Source organism: Perissodus microlepis, chromosome 10 (assembly GCF_051167445.1).
Source record: "Perissodus microlepis isolate ML-2025 ecotype Zambia chromosome 10, ASM5116744v1, whole genome shotgun sequence".
NCBI classification, from domain to species: Eukaryota; Metazoa; Chordata; class Actinopteri; order Cichliformes; family Cichlidae; genus Perissodus; species Perissodus microlepis.
The window spans coordinates 2,208,232-2,226,900 of record NC_140470.1 but is presented as its reverse complement, the minus strand read 5'-3'; the positions used below and the strand labels follow the sequence as shown (position 1 = coordinate 2,226,900).

The window sequence follows — 18,669 nt, the reverse complement described above, 5'->3', positions numbered from 1 at the left end:
AGAGCGAGATAAGAAACAGATCAGGGAGGGAGGAGGACATTAAGCAGCTGGGTTGAGTTTTGGTAAACAGAAGCTGCTTCCTTGTTACATTTTATGTAGCTCCTCATTAGATTACCTTCCCTCATTACCGCTCTTTGCTTTAAAGGAAATGACTGCACGTATCAATACACGTCTCCTCACAGGCACACAGATAAAGACAGAAAGTTGTCACACAGTAAAGCTGAGCTCCCCTTTCAGAGACTTGCACTGGTGCTGAGGGTCACTGGGATTTGTGTAATGTGTGCATTGATAGGCTGTTGTCTTAAGCAACCACCGGGGGAGGGGACGTAATGCTGTCAGTCTTAATCAGCAAGCCAGACATCCTGGTGACAGAAAGTGTGCTACAGCAGAGGTGTAGTCTCTCAATTTGTTTTCCAACTCAGAAAGGGTCATGCAAACGGGAATCAAACGCTGAAGATGATGACTGAACAAAGAGAAGGACAAAGATAAAATGAAGATGAGATTAATTAACAATGGGAAACAGATGAGGAAGAAGACACAGGTGAACATAATCAAGACAATCAAGCTCACAGGAAGTATTAACAAGACACCAAAGAAAGCAGAGTTTCAAAGTAAAACAGGAAACATCCCAATAGACGTACTAAGCACAGAGGAGAAGATTCTCACTAAACATGATAAAGAAGGAAAAACTAAAATATGAAATAGAATCAGAACAAAAAACATCCATTTTGTACCACTTATCAGGGTCCAGACTGCAGGGGCAGCTGTCTACGCAGAGATGCCAAGACCTCCCTCTCCCCTCCCGCATCCTCAAGCTCTTCTAGTGAGACACAAATAGTCCAGTTGAGAGACTAAGGCTACGTTCACACTGCAGGCGAAAGCGCATCAAATCCGATTTTTTTGACCCTATGCGACCCATATCCGATCATGGTGTGACAGTGTGAACGGCACAAATCCGATATTTTCAAATCCGATCTGGGTCACTTTCGTATGTGGTGCTGAATCTGATACATATCCGATGTTTTAGAAAGCGACTGCTGTTTGAACGGTCATGTCGCATTAAATCCGTCTTGTACGTCACCGACACAAGACAGACGCCAATTATCAGCGCCGGAGAAGACATCGCGAACGCCTCCTGACCATCCAGTGTAGATGTCAGTGAAACTGTTGGTAAGACAACGTGAACATTTTATTTGTACTGTATAATCTGCAGATTCTGACATAAATCTGCAGCTATCCTTTGAAGCACCGCTCCTCTAAACCAGCAATAAGGATCATTATTAGGTTATTTACATTATTATGTAAATAACAAAATAACTTAAAGCAAAAATTGGGAAACGTAAAGTCCGAAGTCTTTATATTAAGGGCCATCAGTCAAACAATACTGTTTGCTCTGGGTCTAAACAGAGCGCGTTGTGTGTGACGTCTTCTTTTGCGCATGCGGCCGCTCTGAGCGTTCACACTAGAGCGCGTTTGCTGTCGCATTTTATTTGTAGTGTGAACGAGCAGACAAAAAAATCGGATTTGATCAAAAAATCAGAATTGAGCATCAAGACCTGCAGTGTGAACGTAGCCATAATCTCTCCAGTGTGTCCTGGGTCCAGCCCAGGTTCTCCTCCCAGCTGAGCATGCTCGGTGCACCTCAGCTAGGAGACATTTACCCAGATTTTTTTGAATGTGGATGAGGAGCAGCTCTTTTTGAATTTTCAAAAAAAGAAAACTCTGCTGAACTCATCTGCTCCCAATTAGAAGAAAAACACAATGTTCAACTGGTCATTGAAATTCCAGATTACTGAGTGTAAATGCATCATGCCTAGCAAGTAACTATAGGATATCCTTTGGTAACAGTTTTGGTAACTTTTCACTGTTGATTAACACAGTCTATAACTTTGCATTGAATTCTTTGACTAGAAACTGCAATTATGAAACACATGAAAAACATACTGGAGTAAATGTTTTTCACAACTGAAACAAACTGATGGAACTGACTGAGAATTAGATGTTGTATATCAAGTGAGAGGTATTTTCTAATAGTTCACAGACAGCATAATTATATCTCTCACCTCTGAAGATTACAAAGCCATTACACTGGCCAGATGCCTGAGGGACGGTGTTAATCTGCTCTATGAAAATACAATCAGGATCAGGATGTTTAATTAGTAATGACCCGTGTGAGAGAAAGCACATTTACAGCCATAGATCATAAAGAAGGACCAATCACTGTTTCAGAGCCGCTGTTACGGGATGAACAGTGAGGCAGAGAGACTGGTGTAGGATACAGGAGGAGGAAAACAGGAAGGACTGTGGAGACGTGGATCATGTTACAGCCATTACTGCCTCCCAGAATACAGACGCACAAATTTGGAAAAGTAATTCACGGCACTGTCACACTCCTGACTCGTAAATTTAGAAAGCACTCAACAAACACAAGTTATTTGTGTTTGGGATAATTGACACTGTGTGTGTGTGTGTGTGTGTGTGTGTGTGTGTGTGTGTGTGTGTGTGTGTGTGTGTGTGTGTGTGTGTGTGTGTGTGTTGCTTCTAAATTATTAAACACCTGCACATTTGAAATATAGTGCCGTCCAGAGACTAACTGGAAACCATTACCAAAACACTCAGCAGGGATGAAGCCCAGGAATGTGCTGTGTGTGATATAACGTCATCACGTGGTTTGTCTGAAAGGAAGAAATAGAAGCTCCTGAGCTGCAGCCATTCCCCGCTCCTTCTCTCTGCTTTGATCACTGCTGCTCCCGCTCCTTCTTGCTGCATCCGTCATTCCCCTCCATCCCTGCACAGAGCTGTTGCCATAGCGACGGGTTGCCAGGTTTCAGACTGTGAGGCTGAATGGGTTAATGAGAAGGCGGAGCATTTGCTGCACTCCAGATGGTAGTAAGCCCTCCTTCACCACAGGTCTCCAGGGACCTCCCATGAAAGAGAAAGCCTCTCCTCTTTTTAGTATTCACCCCCATGCTGCTGCATTTCTGACCCCGTGACAATGTCGGATTATGCAAAGTGTGAAAGAAAAGCTGGGCTCTCATCTTTGGCTCTTCTCTGCTGAGAAAGGCTCATATGAGATGTTTTCATTAACCACTGATCTGTGACAGCACAACCTCCAGCCAACCGAATAAAAACGGGACTGTAAATGTTTTGTTTTTTCTGAATCCACCGCCTCACATCGTCCTCTGTAAACGCTCGTGTTTTCTCTGAGTGCAGGAAGCCATCTTGGACTGTTTTTTTTTAATGAAGAACTGTGTTAGCAGCACCCCCAAGTGTCTGAGTTTATACAGGACTTGTTTATTGTCTCACCACTTAGAGCACAAATTATGTGTCAGTAAACACAATAGATAACAGACAGCAAAAAATAGCAGCTAACACGATTTAAAGAGGCAGCTATGAACACGTTTGACTATAAGAATAGGATACAGAGACCAACACTTGCATAGTTATTTGGTATCTGATTCTCTGCAGTCATTAAATATGTCATGCATGAAATATTGATAGTTTCTACATTTGACATCCCTGTATACAATCACTGAATATCTTAATTATACAAAGAAGGTGCAGGTGGAATTTAAATTCAAACTGTACATAATAGTTTCATGTACACGATGAAGGGTGAATGGTGCAACAGTGACACATGGTGGCAGGTGTAGTGTAAAAGCAGCGACAGCACGTCTAATCTCTTCTAATTGTGTGCCTGTGGGTGCAGGGGCTGTCATTAGGTGTTATAGGCAAGGTAGGTGAATTTCTCCTCTTTGGGTTTGACGTTAAAATTGTAGTGTCCGATGCGGTTCCTCTGGCAGTAGAAGAGGCAGGCGAGGGAACAGATGAAGAAGAGCGACAAGCAAATTCCCAGAATGGAAAGCCCAACTACATTTAGAGTGCTCAGCTCCTTATCCAAGGGCTCTGCAGGAATATATGAACCAAGGCTGAAGAAGTACAAACATGCAGACAAGCAGTATATGATGACAGAAATACCAAAACTTTACTCACTGGCTCTTAAAACAAACGTTTCCAGCTCCCTTACATAAAAATAATGTTTAAAAAAATGTTCCCCTCATGAGTGTGTCATGATAAAAGCAGCCAACCCTTTCCTAGTGATGGCTAGTTAAGAACATGGATAGATGGATAAATGTTTTCCATCAAGCTAGTTGAACTTTCCTCTCCACCACACTGATAATAGCCACAGCTGCACTACTGCCTTAATTCAACAGCTATAGATGGCCCATTTAAATGCTGAGATGAAGTGAGAGCCAGATTTATAATGGCCACTGAAGATTTAAATAGCTTTTCTACTTTTAAAACGGTCCGTGTTGAGTGGAAGCTGAAGTGTCATTACACTTCCAACTGAAGCACAAAAGAAGCATCCAGGTGAAATCAGCCGTGCTCCAACACTGGAGCAGAGTGTTTTCAAAGCAGATACTGTGTAAAAATACACACCTTCATCTGAATTGATCAGAGGCCCAGATGAACCGAACCTTGTTCCAAGTGCATTTACAGATCGAGCTGTTCTCTGGTGACAGTCCTGCAACAAAACATGAGCCGAGTTTTAGTCTAAGCAGGGTCAAAGCTGCAGGGTTGCATGAAATGTATCGTGGAGTAGAAAGCACTCACTGGCACGCAGCTATTCGATTCAGTCTGCAGGCAGATCTGAACCTTGCAGTGCACATAGATCACCTTCAGGTTGACAAAGGAGAAGATCTGCACAGACAGACGGGACGTGCTGGAGTTCCCGTTCATCATCACTTTGGTGAATGTATTCAGGGAACAGCTGTGGAGACACAGACAGTGGGGCTGACTGATGAACTTAACTGCACCTGATCAAAAACTATTATTAGAAAGCATCGTGCTAAATATATAGACAGCTGAATAATCTGCTGGTTCTCTTATTATCGCTTAGCAGAAGGCTTTAACACAGATTTAGCTACCGCACTGACTCATTGTCACTTTTGATGGCACTTTTTTTTTCTTACATCCTGCACAAAGATGAATTTCATTTGCATGGAGGGACCTTTAGCTGTGAATCAGAAAATGCCTTCTCGTCAACACTGGTGCATGTGGGAGATTTTGGGGGGGGGGGTTCAGTAGATGATATCGTGACCACCACATTTTCCATGTCCCTGCCATACATCTAAGTACCAGGTGTTTGAAACTGATCACTAGAAAACAAATATTGTAATTATGAAGCTGGAGATTCTAAGTTTGCTCGTAGAAATGGAAAAAAAGGCGATGCGAACAGACACAGTAACAAAACTGTCCCACTGGCAACTATGCAGCTCATTAATTCATATAACTTAGTTAATTTGTTTCACAAATGCCTCCGCTGACACGTGTTTTGCAGTGAGACAATGGGAGTCAGATTTTCTTGTATCTGAATGGGGCTAGGCTAGCTAGCTTTACCCTTATATGTGCATCAGATTTACGTGGTAACTTACAACATAACCGCAACTTCATCTTAACTGTATGCCTATTTAACCTGACGTGCACCTCCCATAGAACGTAACTACACAATGGCTCAATGCATACTTGAATGTTGTGTTGCAGGGATAAAAGAAGTTTCCATAGACTTCCAGCAGAAGTCTAAATCAAGCTTTATGCAAAGCTAAGCTAACCTCCTGCTGACTGTAGCTTTAGACAGTAACTAACAAAATGAGCGACACAATATGAATCCTTGTCTTGTTCTGTCTTACAAATTTCATTTTAACGTTTGACTTTGTAATGATAAAAGAATGGAAGGGCCTGGTTTCAGGCCTTATGAAAGGCTTCCTTTTAGGGAGGGGAAGAAGTGTTTTTTATGTGTCACCCCACAGAAAGCTGGTCACATTTGCATCTTGTTTTAAAAAGTGTGAAGCCCCAAGTTAATCATATGCTGACTAATGAAGCTACATTTCTATCATTTCTATCATCCAGAACAAGTTTTCCTATCAACTTAAAACCACAGATGTTTATTCGTTGAGACAGAAACTGTCAGGAACTTAATTTGTAGAGTTTTGACTTTTTAAATGACACATTTTTATACAACGTGTGTTACCAATGCATATGTTGGCCAAGTCAACCCCATCTGAGATCTTAACTCCAGATTAAAGTTGTCTGAGTTAACAATAATCATAGTGGTATCAGTATGAGTAAGCTAAATAAAGCTGTAGCTGGGAAACAGACCTTTTCTCCAGGAAGACATGGCTGTAGGCGTCTACGGGGTTTGGGGTGGGAGTGCACCAGCACTTGCTGATGACTACTTTAATCTGATCTGAAGAGGTGTTGAGTCTGACCTCCACTACCACGGGCTGCTCACGGGACAGGCTGTAGTTGAAGGGAAGAGGCACTGCACTGTCCAACAGATGCACGCTCATCTGGAATGACCCCAATCCTGTGATTTTAATTATGTCATACCTGGATATGGATGGGAATGAATTGTAGGTATAATGAATACAATATAAACTATACAAAATATTAAAAATGAAATATTTATCAGTTTATGCTACTAATGCACAATATAACTGCATTCAGTGAAAATGGGACATGAGAGTTTAAGTGAAGTAAATAAGCTAAACACCTATCAGACTTATGCTCAATAGGATTTTAGGAATGGCTATAGCCTGTGGTGGCAACACTGATGAGTGCTGAGCAGCTTTCAGCCTCAGTTAAGTCCATTTATATAACTAAATGGGAGCTCTACAGTATCAGCCTCTATCTTGGGATTCATTCTTGTTTAAACCTTCATACCAATGACAGCTGTTCATGAAACGCAGTTCAGGGTCCTGAATATACTAACAAAGAATTTATCCCAATCTGTTGTTGCTTATTACTGTCAGCTAATAAAGGCTGCTCGTGATACTGCTGTGTAAATGCAGCAGCAGCAATCAAATCCCCGCTGTGCTGATATTCTGAACAGCAACACTGCCTCTCTGTGATATTGCTCAAGTAGGTACTTTTTGAATGTGTCAATATTCTGTTCTGGAGAAGTAGTTCTTTATCTCTCTATGCTGTTTCCTCTTGAGGCATTTGACAGCTGTGTCAGTTATCAAGGGCTTACTGATCTGAAAAATAATAAAATATAATGAGTATTCGTGACAGTACTCATGGTACTTACCCCATGGGGCTAAGGTCTGCAGAAATAAGCATGCTCTTCATGTAGGTACACATGATTGGGACTTCCAGCTGTTTTCTGGGCACCTCTGTTGCTCCCGTTGGTGAAGTGTATGGATCCATAGTGTTAAACAGGTTTACAGAGGTTATGTAGTGGGTTTCATTCTGGAATACCCAAACAGCAGAAAGAGCAGAGTGTTGGTTTTCATACTTTTTTATACTTCGTACTTAGCTGAAGAAGACAATGGCAAGCTAGTATACAAAAAACAAGAGCACAGGGGATTCGGGAGGTTTCCCAAATGCAGAGGAGAAAAACTTACTTGCACAAGTTTAGTGTCGCACTCATTCCAGGCCACGGTCAGCTCCACGTGCGTGTCATTGCCGCCATTGATGCCACAGCCCACCGTGCCCAAGTAAAGTGCACTCTCCTGGATCATGGAGCTCAGAAGAAAATTCTTAGTGACAGTCACAGTGATGGCCGCAAGTCTGCAATGGACTGAGAGGGCTTCTTGGATAGAGTCGTCGGTGGCAGATCCCAGAGCAGTGGTACTTTTTGTTGAGCTGGTAGCAGTTGTTGTGGCAATTGTAGAGGCGGGAATGGCTGTTAGGGAAGTACTGGTTGTCGGGGTAGTGATGGTGGAAGCTTGAGCAACAGTTGAGATTGTTGTGAAAACCATGTGACTTGTTGATATACTGTCTGTGGTCATTTCTGGAGCAGTAGTTAAAGTGGTTACAGCTGGCTCAGTGGCTGAGGGTGTTATTCCTGTTGTCAGGGGCGGTGCCGCTGTTTCTAAGGTTGTAGGTGCTGCACGAGACAATGCTCGCTGGTTACAAAGATATTCTGTTTTACATGTAATGTGTATAGAGTTTTTACAGCTACCTCGGCAGACCCGTCCAGGTCTCTCTGGGTCGTTGTCAGTAAACCCGAACAGGCAAACACATGTATAGGAGCCCCAGGTGTTATTACATGTGGCCGACTGGGAACAATCATTTTCCCCCGAAGCACATTCATTAAAATCTACAGACACAGAAATAAAAAAATAGAGTCAGGTATTATGTTATTGGCTGATTATTTAGATGTTACTTTAATTACTTTGAATGTTGCTTTTGAGACACAAAAAGGTTTTGTTAATACTTTTAGTGCACTTAGGTCTTTTGAATGGTATGTACTAAAAAAACATTTTGCAGTTAGAACATTATGACTTTGTGCATCATTTGTGTTGTATTTCCATACAGCTGAGAAAATTAACATGAGGCAACAGCGACCAAGAAATATTGCCTTTTAAGTCAAAGCGTTAGTCGACATCCAGAATTTCTGGATTCCACAACGCAGCTTCATAGTTATTCTAACATACCCATATGGAAAAGAAATAGTAAAAACTTATATGTGATTACTCATGAAAGTGGCCACTTTCATGAGTAAATCATATAAGGCTTAATATGATTTACTCATGAAAGTGGCCACTTTCTCATTACTTTCATATATTGTTTTAGTAAGTATCCAAAACATACAAGTTTCATTATATAATTTTTCAAGGAGTCTTATATCGGTTTTCACTCTTATATGCTTTTCATACAAGTTTCACACAAGACAGATACAAACTTTATAAGATTTATATATATCTTTTCCATATGGGTATTGTGCCAAGAGAGAAAGTATGTGGAGCGCATGTGTCTGAAGCAAGACTGCAGAGAATCGGCAAAGGTACAATAAAAACACAACACGTTCTGAAACGCTGACTCAGTCGTCCCGTTCAGTAAACACGTGAACAGGATATTTCTGCTATAGTTTTAGTTCATTTCAGTGAGGTTTTTTTTCAGGTCCATAAAATAATTTCAGTCATTTAATTATTTTTTTATTTTCAAAAATCTAGATTTTAGTTTAGTTAAATGATTTCTTCATGTTGAGTTTCAGTTTTCAGTTAGTTTTAGTTAAGTTTGGTTCACATTAACAGACATAAAAATTGCAGCTGCCTTTCACTCGTTAATGGACATCCCAGAACAATAAAACAATAAAATAACTTCTGGCTATATTTTAATCAAAAGCTACCAAGAAAACTGTTTGGTACAAAGACTGTTAATGGCTGCTGCAGGTTGATTAAGGCCCCATTTCTACTTCTCACCTTAGCCTATACTGCAACTTCTCATGCACGTCTCCAGAGATGTAATCTCCTATAGTCTGCAACACAAACATTAACTGCTGTGATTTTTAGTAGGCTGGCCCCCTGACTCTCACTAGTCAAATGCACAAACACAATATATCTATTTTATGAAGATTTATGAAAATGTTAATATGTGGCTTCTACCATCATGGCCCCATTTATATATTGGGCCACCTCCAGTGCCTTCTTTCTTTTCTGTGCTGTGATTTCAGTAAAAATAAAACATTTGCTAACACCGCGAGTAAGTCTTTGACGCTAATTTGCTATAATGTCAAACTCAGCACTCCCTCTTTGAAGCATTTTCCCAGCAGTGTACCACTAACAGCCCACAGCATTAGAATAAGCAATATAAAGACACATACCATTTAGACTTGTGCTGTTTTGATCTACTGTGTATGTCGAGCTGTTCGTCAGGGACTGCAGAACTGCTGTGGACACACTGCTTATGTCCAGGCTTTGACTTGGGATAAACACTATGGTGAAGTTGACCATCACGCTCCCCGGGAAAAAGTTTCTGATCTCGATCCTGACCTGGCCTGAATCCACCATGGCTTTCACCTCTGGAGACACAGACTGGTAGATCTGGTTGGTGACACAGGAAACAGGCTCAAGTTTGTGGAACTTATTCAAAATATTTTCATTTGCACATCACATTCAGTTACTGGATACTTACCTCTTCTGTTATACTCTCACTGAGGGTTTTGTAGGCCTGACTGCTGGTGTTCTGGAGGTCAGCTGTAAACTTTATGTTGGTAAGTCGTGTTGTGGCATCGAGAGTCTGAGCGTCTACAAAGAAAACCTTTATTATGCACAATAACCACATTTGCCACATAAATGTCGACCATCCTATTGACCCCAGGCCTTTTGATAAAACACTGATTCTTTTCTTCATCACGCATTAGTCATTAAAGACAATTAAACTGCTGTACTCCTCACTCCCTCAGGGTGGCTAAGTTCTTATTTTCAGAAATCTGGGTCAGTCACTTTCTTCACTTGTGGCTCAGACAAAAAAAACATTTTCAGTATTCTTGTTGTTCTTTTTCTGAAAATACTTCCACAGAGGAGAAATAAAGATTTGATCTATATTTTGACTTCTGAGGGAAAAGTAATGCATTTCTGTGTGTCTAGATTCTCAGTCATGCAGGTAACAGGAGTCTTAAAAGCTTGGAAAAAAGGCAACTGAGCTTCTTTAAGCTGTGACACCGTTTGGCTTCACATCCAAGAGGCTTCCTACCTGTTGTTGTTAGAACTGAAGAAGCGTCTTGGATGTGACGCCAAACAGCTTCACCAACTTAAACAACTCCAGTTTCCTTCTGTTTTCACTTTTCTCTTATGACAGTAACACATTTTATGATTTCTTCTTCTAATAATAACCATGCAGATATCCAAAAAACAGTGTTAAGTGTTATAATAATGTTATAGGTTACATATTGTCACAATGCTATTTGGCAATATAACATTTCTATAATATCGCTGGGAGCAAAGAACAACAAGTGGAGGTGGAAATGAAAGCCTCTGGTGGAAAATATCAGTTTCCTGAGAAGTGTGTGTCTCCATGCAGAAACACACAGAAAGACAAATAACAAAAAGTGTTTTTCAGCATTTTTAGTCAATTAGTCAGTTTCGTTCTTCTGGTTCAGGCAAAATCTACTGCAAAAATATAATAAATAAATACAAATGAATAAAAAACAAGGGAACACTTGAACAATTAGATTTTTTTAAGTAATTTTGAATCCAGCACTCAAAGGGTTGATGGTTTGTTTTCAACTCTTTTTTTTTTTTTTTACATCAATTTGTTCTCAACAAACTAAAAAGTTCAGCCTGAATATTTCGTACATCAAGATCCAATGTGTCATGTAAGTGTTTCCTTACTTTTTTAAAAGCACCATCACAATCTCCATGCCATAACAACAATATGACTGCATAACAAACAGTTCTAAATAAAGGTAAAGCTGTACTGAAAGTTACTGGAGCTGGCACATAGATTGGTAGCTCTCGAGTACTTTGAACATATATATCAAAATATGAAAGTCAATGTACTTACAGGTTTTTACTGAGATGTGAAGAGGGGCTCCTTGATTTCCGCAGGCACGAGGTGTGACGGTAACATTGTAGAGCAGTCCAGGCTTCAGTCCGCTCACCTCTATCGTGGTATCACTGATTTTCTGAGTCTGAATGACCTCTGACCCTTTCCTTAGAACAACCAGGTAAGTCTGTTTTGTCTTGGCATGATTGGACCAGCAGACAGAGAAGGATGTTCCAGTAACATTAGCGGACCATAAGCTGCTGATGCTGGGGGGAGCTGAGGGAGGGGACAGACAGGGGAATCGCTTGTCATTAATCTGAATCCGCTTTCTTGCTGGTTGTTGCGTGGAAATATGCCACTCCCACATCTGTGCGGTTTGTCTTAGGGAATAGCATCCAGCCTAGTTTTGCACAGTGACTGGAAACAAACACCACAGCTAGTCTAAGCCTGTCAAGAGTAACAAAAAAGAACAGCTTAAAAATGCATTGTTTTACTTTTTACATCCTGTCAGTTTAATCCTACACCATTTTAGGCCAGTCTTATTCAGTCTGTGCAAGCCAGATCCAGAAACTTTCACACAAAGGAATATTAAAATATTATCTCATTTTGAATTTGATGGCAGCAAAATATCTCTAAAATGCTGTTACACGGGCAACAAAGGATTCCAAGAATCCGAAGAAATGATGAAATCTCTGTGCACAAAGGACAAATATTGGATGTCACCAGGCAACACTACATTAAAACCAGGCATAAATCTGTCAAGGAAGTCGCTGCATGGGCTCAGGAACACTTCCAGAAATCACAGTCTGTGAGCACAGTTTGCTGTGCGATCCACAAATGGAGGTTAAACTTCAAATATACCAGGAAGATGCGAACGTCATGTGAACATGATAAAAATGCACAGAACAAACGTAAAAAGTAGTCCGAAAAATAAATACTCGAGTAAAAATAGCTGAAAAAAATTTTACAGGTATGAGAATAACAATTTAAGACTCCTCCAAAGAGGATGAGCTTCAGTGTAAATGATGTAAAACTATAAATAAATGCTTGTTAAACCCAAATATCCCTCTCTTTCTGGCTTGGACAGCCTTCCAATCAAGAGATGGAGATTTCATGTAAACTTTAGATAAAAACAGAATATTTCTTACAGCATGTTGTCGCTGGAAGAGCTGACTCCACAGTTGTATTCATTTGGCTGTGAGATGCAGAACTCGTCCGCAGCGAAGCTTGTGATGAATTCGAAGAGACAGAGGTCGTATTACTCGGAGCGGCAGTCATGCTGATCTCAGTGGATGTGAAGAAATCTGTTGTGTTGTATCCAGGAGGGCCTTGTGTGCGATTGGAAGCAGGGGGATAGGTTGTGTTCATCAATGCAGGGCTGGTCAGGCTGGGCTCAGCGGTGGGCCACACTCCAGTGTCAGCTGGGAGCAAAGAACAACAAGTGGACGGCTGTAAATACCACTGTGTGACTCACATCACAGACGTGTAGTAATTAGAAACAACATATAGTGTTTTCACTTTAAAAGAGCAAAAAAATTAAGTAGGTAAGTAGAGTCATGGATCAAAAATAAACTTTTACTCTAAACTGTCTTTACATTGATTGATGACTTGGGTTAATAAACACCATCTTTGTAAGAACCATTCTCAAGCTTTCCAGTATGAAGACTGAAGACCTGACTCCACCCTCCTCCACTCATCAGTGGTGAACAGACAATTTACATGTTGTTAGTCACACAGCCAACAGAGGTCACTTTAGAAACTGTGTCTTTACAAAGCAGTAATAGCAGAACATTGTGGATCATTTATGAGGAAGGACCATCTTCACAAAATATCACAAATGTGGCAACTTTGTTGTGAGCTAGCTAAGCCTTTAAAACTAACCACGATTTCCTTGTTCGAGTAGGTTTGTCTGACTTGAAGAACAACTCTGACACATATTATTGTGCAGCCGTTTCAGATTAAGGAGGCAGTCTGTTAACCACAGCTTTGTTCCAAAACAAGGCCTCCATAGCCTCTGTGTTCCTTAATGTTTTCACACAACTGTCAGTAGGTGATTGGTAATTGACCTTTTTCTGCTTTTAACAAGAAAACTATCTTTTGAGACTTGTTTTCTTTTTTCTTGTTTGATATTTTACCCAAAAAAGGCCGATGGTGGGTGGACTATTAAAATCTGAGTAAAACTGCGAGAAATCTTCATTTGTTCTTACTCAGCTTTCACCTCCAGTTCTACAGGTCAGTTATTCTAATAGTGTGTGTGTGTGTGTGTGTGTCTAATGATGGGATGTTGTAAATTTACTCCACCTAGCAAACATCAATACATTAGCATTAGAATAACTTGTGCATAAACTTTAACCCCCCAAAAAGCTCTTTGATCAGTCTAACTGTAATCTTGTCAGTTTCTATTTGGGGCTTTCTGATGGGGAAATCCCTCTCGTCACTTCTAAAGTGACTGAATCTAAACTATAGTATTTGTCTGAGATGCTGCACATACGAGTACAAAAGTAAGGGCTCAGGGGATTTTGAGGATAGGGTAACTGGAAGCACTTGAGAAAAAGAACACTTTCAAACGAGGTTCAGATGTTATATTTAGCAATATGATTGCTTTCTCTGTGTACATGCATTGTGCACGTGTAAGTTAAGTGTGAGCTAGTTTCTGAAAAACCTAAATAAATTGCACAAATTGGTGCGCATAGCAAAAATGGAGCAAATACAAAGTCATGTGCAAATAAACATTTTAATTATCTGGCAATTATCTCACAGTCCAGACTTTAAAGGGTTAAGTCTGCACTGCAAACACACACACAAGTGTGCGGTCAAACCTGAACAGTGGGCTCCAGGGTTGCTCGGGTCAACATCAATGTAACCTTGGTGGCAGACGCACTCATAAGAACCCACTGTGTTGTTGCAGTCGGCCCAAAGCGAGCACTGACGAAGAGCAGAATGTGCACACTCGTCTACATCTGCAATGAAAATGCAGACATATGGAGTTAAACAGCAATTATAATTACACATACATAAAAGCTGTTTAATTACAGTTGTGTTTGCATGAGTTGTAACAAATGTGTTTCTGAAAATAAATCAATAGTTTATAGTGGAAGCTGTTTAGAAAATCTCCACATCTGTTCGGGACCCTGGAAAAATCACTGGAACTTGAAACACATTGTGCAAGTCAAGACTGGATTCACTTATCTTGCTCACATCTTTCATTTAAAGGCTTGAAAATTCAGATGTGTCTAAAAATAAATGACTTTCAGCACAGAAAAGGGGAAATTAATTATCTCTGAGAAAAAGCCAGCTTGACGTGCGCGCACGATGGCGAGCCATGTTTTGTGGGAATGTAGCAAGCATGACTGATTTATGATAAATATCTGAGTGTGGGTGTGTGTTTCGTGTGTTCATGCACGTGTGTTTGTCTCTGTGTGTGCGTGTGCGATCGCTCTGGTGTTATTTTCCGCTGTTGCAGGAAACATCCCACAGATGACTGTCACTCAAACAGAAGTAGTGGGAGAAGGAAACTGTGGTGCGACTGAGTCATTTTTTCCTGAACGCCGTGTTCTTTGCACATGAATCATTCTCAAAACTCTACAAGAATGTCATTTCTCAAAAGAAAAAAAGCCCCGAGTAGCTTCGCAGAGAGGTCAAAACTGCCATACACCTCACCTCACCTTGCACTGTTATTGAAGACACTTCCTCTATGCGTTCGAGAAGACGATGCAGCTTCGATGTGACGTTGTACAACGAGAGAGTGAAGTTACACTCAATCAACAGAGAGGTGGCAGTTCTGTAGGGATGCACAGGCCACGTGCTGAGATAATAGACAGAAACATCAGACTGCAGAGCTCCAGTCACCTGATGATGACACAGAGGAACATATTTTCATAAAAAAGCGACCATCAAGGAGAGTGCTTATGTTGGAAGTCTAGTCTCATTATAAATGTCTGGAAGAAGTTTGCCCATAGAAGCTGTTGTGTTACCATTGCTTGCAGCAGCCTTGTGTGATGCAGAAGCCCTTCATTCTTGGACATCAGTTGCTGGTAGTCTGTCTTCACTGTCACTGTTGCATTCAAACGGTTTCCTCCATTCTCAGAGTAATTTGCTGAGATTAACATGATACAATATAAAGATCAGTGTCGACAGATTTCTCCCTGCTTCAGAGAAAGACCTACAGGCTCACTTAAGAGCTTGGTTAAAAAAAGAAAATCAGCTGATTTATTTATTTAATTGCTAAATGAAATAGGAACAGGCTGAAGCTGTCTATATTCGACTCAGCAGTTATTCCTTTCATATTTTCTTCAGCAGGAAGGGATCCAGTGAAAATGGCACACACACTGTGGGGTCTGTGGATTACCCCAAGTCACTAAGATTAGTTTCTAAAAGAATTTGGTGGCACTGTAATTTTACAAGAACACACGTACGAAAACCAGAAGCAATGAAACACACCGTTGTCAAGACAACATGTTCTTTTTATTTTTATGTGTCTGTTTTTTGCTGCACTCTTGTGTGTGCACGATCTGCATCGGCTGAACGTGACACAGAACATATGAGCGTCTTTTTGTTAACACTTTCAGTTTCTGTAACTTTTTACTGTTGCTGTAAGAAAACCGATGGATTTGTTTCCTTTACTTTATTTGACGGTGGCACGGTGGTTAGCACTGTTGCCTCACAGCAAGAAAGTCCTGAGTTCGATTCCACCAACAGTGAGGAGTTTGCATGTTTCCCCCGTGTTTGCATGCATTTAGTGTAGCCCTCGCCCTTCGGGGGGATCTGCCCTCTCTGAGTGCTCATTTTGTTCAAATTTTACAAAATACCGAGGAAAATGACACATCAACAGAGCGGCCACATCAGCACCAAGATGGCAGAAGTAAAGCTGCACTAACAGATAAAAACAGTTTGTCATGTTTAGCTGATATGCCGTAGATGCTGGGCAATAGAAGTTTAGCAAAAACAGCAAATTTCAGTTTAATGCCTCAGTGAGTCGAGTCGCTCATTACGTTTTAGCACTATTCTAAAACTGTCATTTGCTTAAACAAAGCACAGTAAGATGCATGGTGAACATTCACTTTAAATGCAATGTGGATGCAAAATCACATATATACTAACTTGCTGGATCACTGCAGGAAGAGTGGTGAGATCTCTGGCAGCATTTTTGCCAGCCTGCACAGTCTATATCCAAGTCACACTCCTCAGAACTGGGATGCAATCCATCTGCAGTTGGACAGGATCCTGGCTTGGAACTAAACTCACCACTCCTGTTTACAGCTTCATTCAAAGGAAATAACATGTTGCAGGCCATATATTAGCAGTGAGATATTTGTATCATTGCAGTTTCAGCGCTTCCATCTGGTGTCTTGCACACAGCACCACACACTGAAAGGTCACGCTGACTGCCTGGCTAGAGACAGTGTGTGTGTGTGTGTGTGTGTGGTACATAATCAGATTTTGCAGACACAAAGAGTCTTCTACAGTCTAAGACTTCCCTGTGCTTTTCTTTAATCCTGATCAGTGTAGTATACTCACGCAGGGCACAGTAACGACCAACTTGCACATAGCCAGAGCAGCATCCCATCACCTGCTCCGTCACCAGCTTGTACTCAGTCTGATGGATCATCCTGTACATTGTGACATTACAAGTCTTCCAGAGGAGCCAACCGCCACAAGGCTTTGACACTGAATAGGGAACCTTGTGCACCACCAGGAAACTCACAATCTTTGTTTCGCTATGAGTGCACAGGTGGTAGCCAGACAGACACAGGCTATTTCCTGAAAATAAAATATATCTTTTGGATATCAGATGTTTCCATTGGTATCTTGTACACTGCTTCAAAATAACATTTTGAGTCACTCTAATAAACTGCTCCTATATGTTAATGTGCTCGGAAAGTTTTGAATGAAATGTGAAGGCTTTAATCGAAATAAATGTCACATTCTGTTTTGTTAAAACATCTGTTTAGAGTAAATCTGTCGTCGGCATCGTGGCCTACCTTCATTCACAGTGTCCTGTCCCCTACAGAGAGCCAGCAGGGCCACAGCCACCCCAAACGAGAGCATCCAACTCATTTTCACATCAGAATCTCACCCATGTATTTAAGCACCACATTTTACCTCCATATTTCACTTTGAAATGATACCAGCGCACTGTTCAGGGTGTAGTCAAAGACCAAGTCCTCTGCGGCTATCTTTCCCCTCCCCTTAATGACCCAACGGTCCCAAGTGTACCACAAAATTACAGCATCCAACAGGTAAGTATTATATGAATTTAGATATTTGCAGTTACCATTTTATTAATTTACTAAAAGTATATTAATTTTGGAAAGAGGTTAATGTTTTTTTAAGCAGGTTTTAAATTGCTGTCAGCGAAACAACCTGGATAATCAGCATAAACACGACAAACAAAGTCTTTGCTTTTCATGCAACCTGTGAGAGGAAGTGCATGCTTTTATTTTTGTCAAATAAATGCATTATGGATTTGCCTATTCTTTGGCTGTGTCACTGTAAGTAAACATGTTTATGAGGCCAAGGAGAATTATGGGCTGGGAGGAGTCAGAGTCCCTAATGGCTTGGTTTCCACTCAGGTAACCATGGCAGTGCTTGCTATGATGCTGGCATTAACAACCAACCATCTTAGCTATTAAAATCAAGTAAGGAGGAGTGAGAACTTCCCTGCCATTTTCCCACATGTCTTCATTCTGCTAATATCAAAAAGCAACAGGATGCTTTGGCTGTCAAAGACATATTCTAAAAAAAAGGCTCTGAATGTGTCTGAATGTGAAAATCCTGCTAAAATTCTACAAGCCTTTTGGCATGGCTTTAATTCTTCGCAAAAGTACCAGTTCAAATAATGGTGTTCCATTAATAGTAATGAGGTGTGAAAATGAACCTGATTAAACGTAATTCAGTGATTAAGCAGTAATGAGTGGGCTCATGCTAGCAGGCTTGTGGGTGTGAATGCAAGGCAGTGAAGGGTTTTCAGATGGGTTATCAGAGGTCACCAAACATAAATATATGCTTTGCATACGCATGCTTTCGTGTTTTGTTGAACCTAAAGATAATTGGGAGTGGTGCTGTCTTTTCACCATCAGTGCTGTCCTTGATTAAGTGAGATGAGACTGTTGCCAGGTACTGTAGCAGATGAGGCTTTCCAGGAAAAGGCCTTTAAGCAAAATAGGCATGGTGACAAATCCCCACTGGATGGAAGTGATGACACAAATACACTGCTGTGCTGCAGTGACTTTTTTTGTAGTCATGGATATAATTAGTTTCACTGGGGCTAGATGGGCATCAAAGTAGTGTCTTCTGTAGCATTGATAACATTTAAGTCATGGCATTGTAAAGTAAACAAGTACTCTTTAAAATAATCAGACCAAAACTATAAAAAATAAGAAAGAAACAAAAATA

The 18,669-nt window shown here is 40.8% G+C and overlaps 1 protein-coding gene across 1 annotated transcript; it reads right to left on the bottom strand.

The window, feature by feature from the left end:
* Positions 1 to 2,458: 2,458 nt before the first annotated feature.
* Positions 2,459 to 16,991, bottom strand: umodl1 (uromodulin-like 1). The gene is made up of 16 exons (XM_084941450.1): positions 16,792 to 16,991; positions 16,375 to 16,533; positions 15,249 to 15,370; positions 14,940 to 15,123; positions 14,094 to 14,234; positions 12,423 to 12,695; positions 11,293 to 11,550; positions 9,922 to 10,034; positions 9,611 to 9,830; positions 7,967 to 8,104; positions 7,407 to 7,891; positions 7,091 to 7,251; positions 6,160 to 6,390; positions 4,615 to 4,771; positions 4,441 to 4,525; positions 2,459 to 3,906 (listed from the first exon to the last, which is right to left on the bottom strand). The coding sequence occupies exons 1-16, from the start codon at positions 16,889 to 16,891 to the stop codon at positions 3,719 to 3,721; spliced, it is 3,015 nt and encodes a 1,004-aa protein (XP_084797576.1). The 5' UTR covers positions 16,892 to 16,991; the 3' UTR covers positions 2,459 to 3,718.
* Positions 16,992 to 18,669: the final 1,678 nt, after the last annotated feature.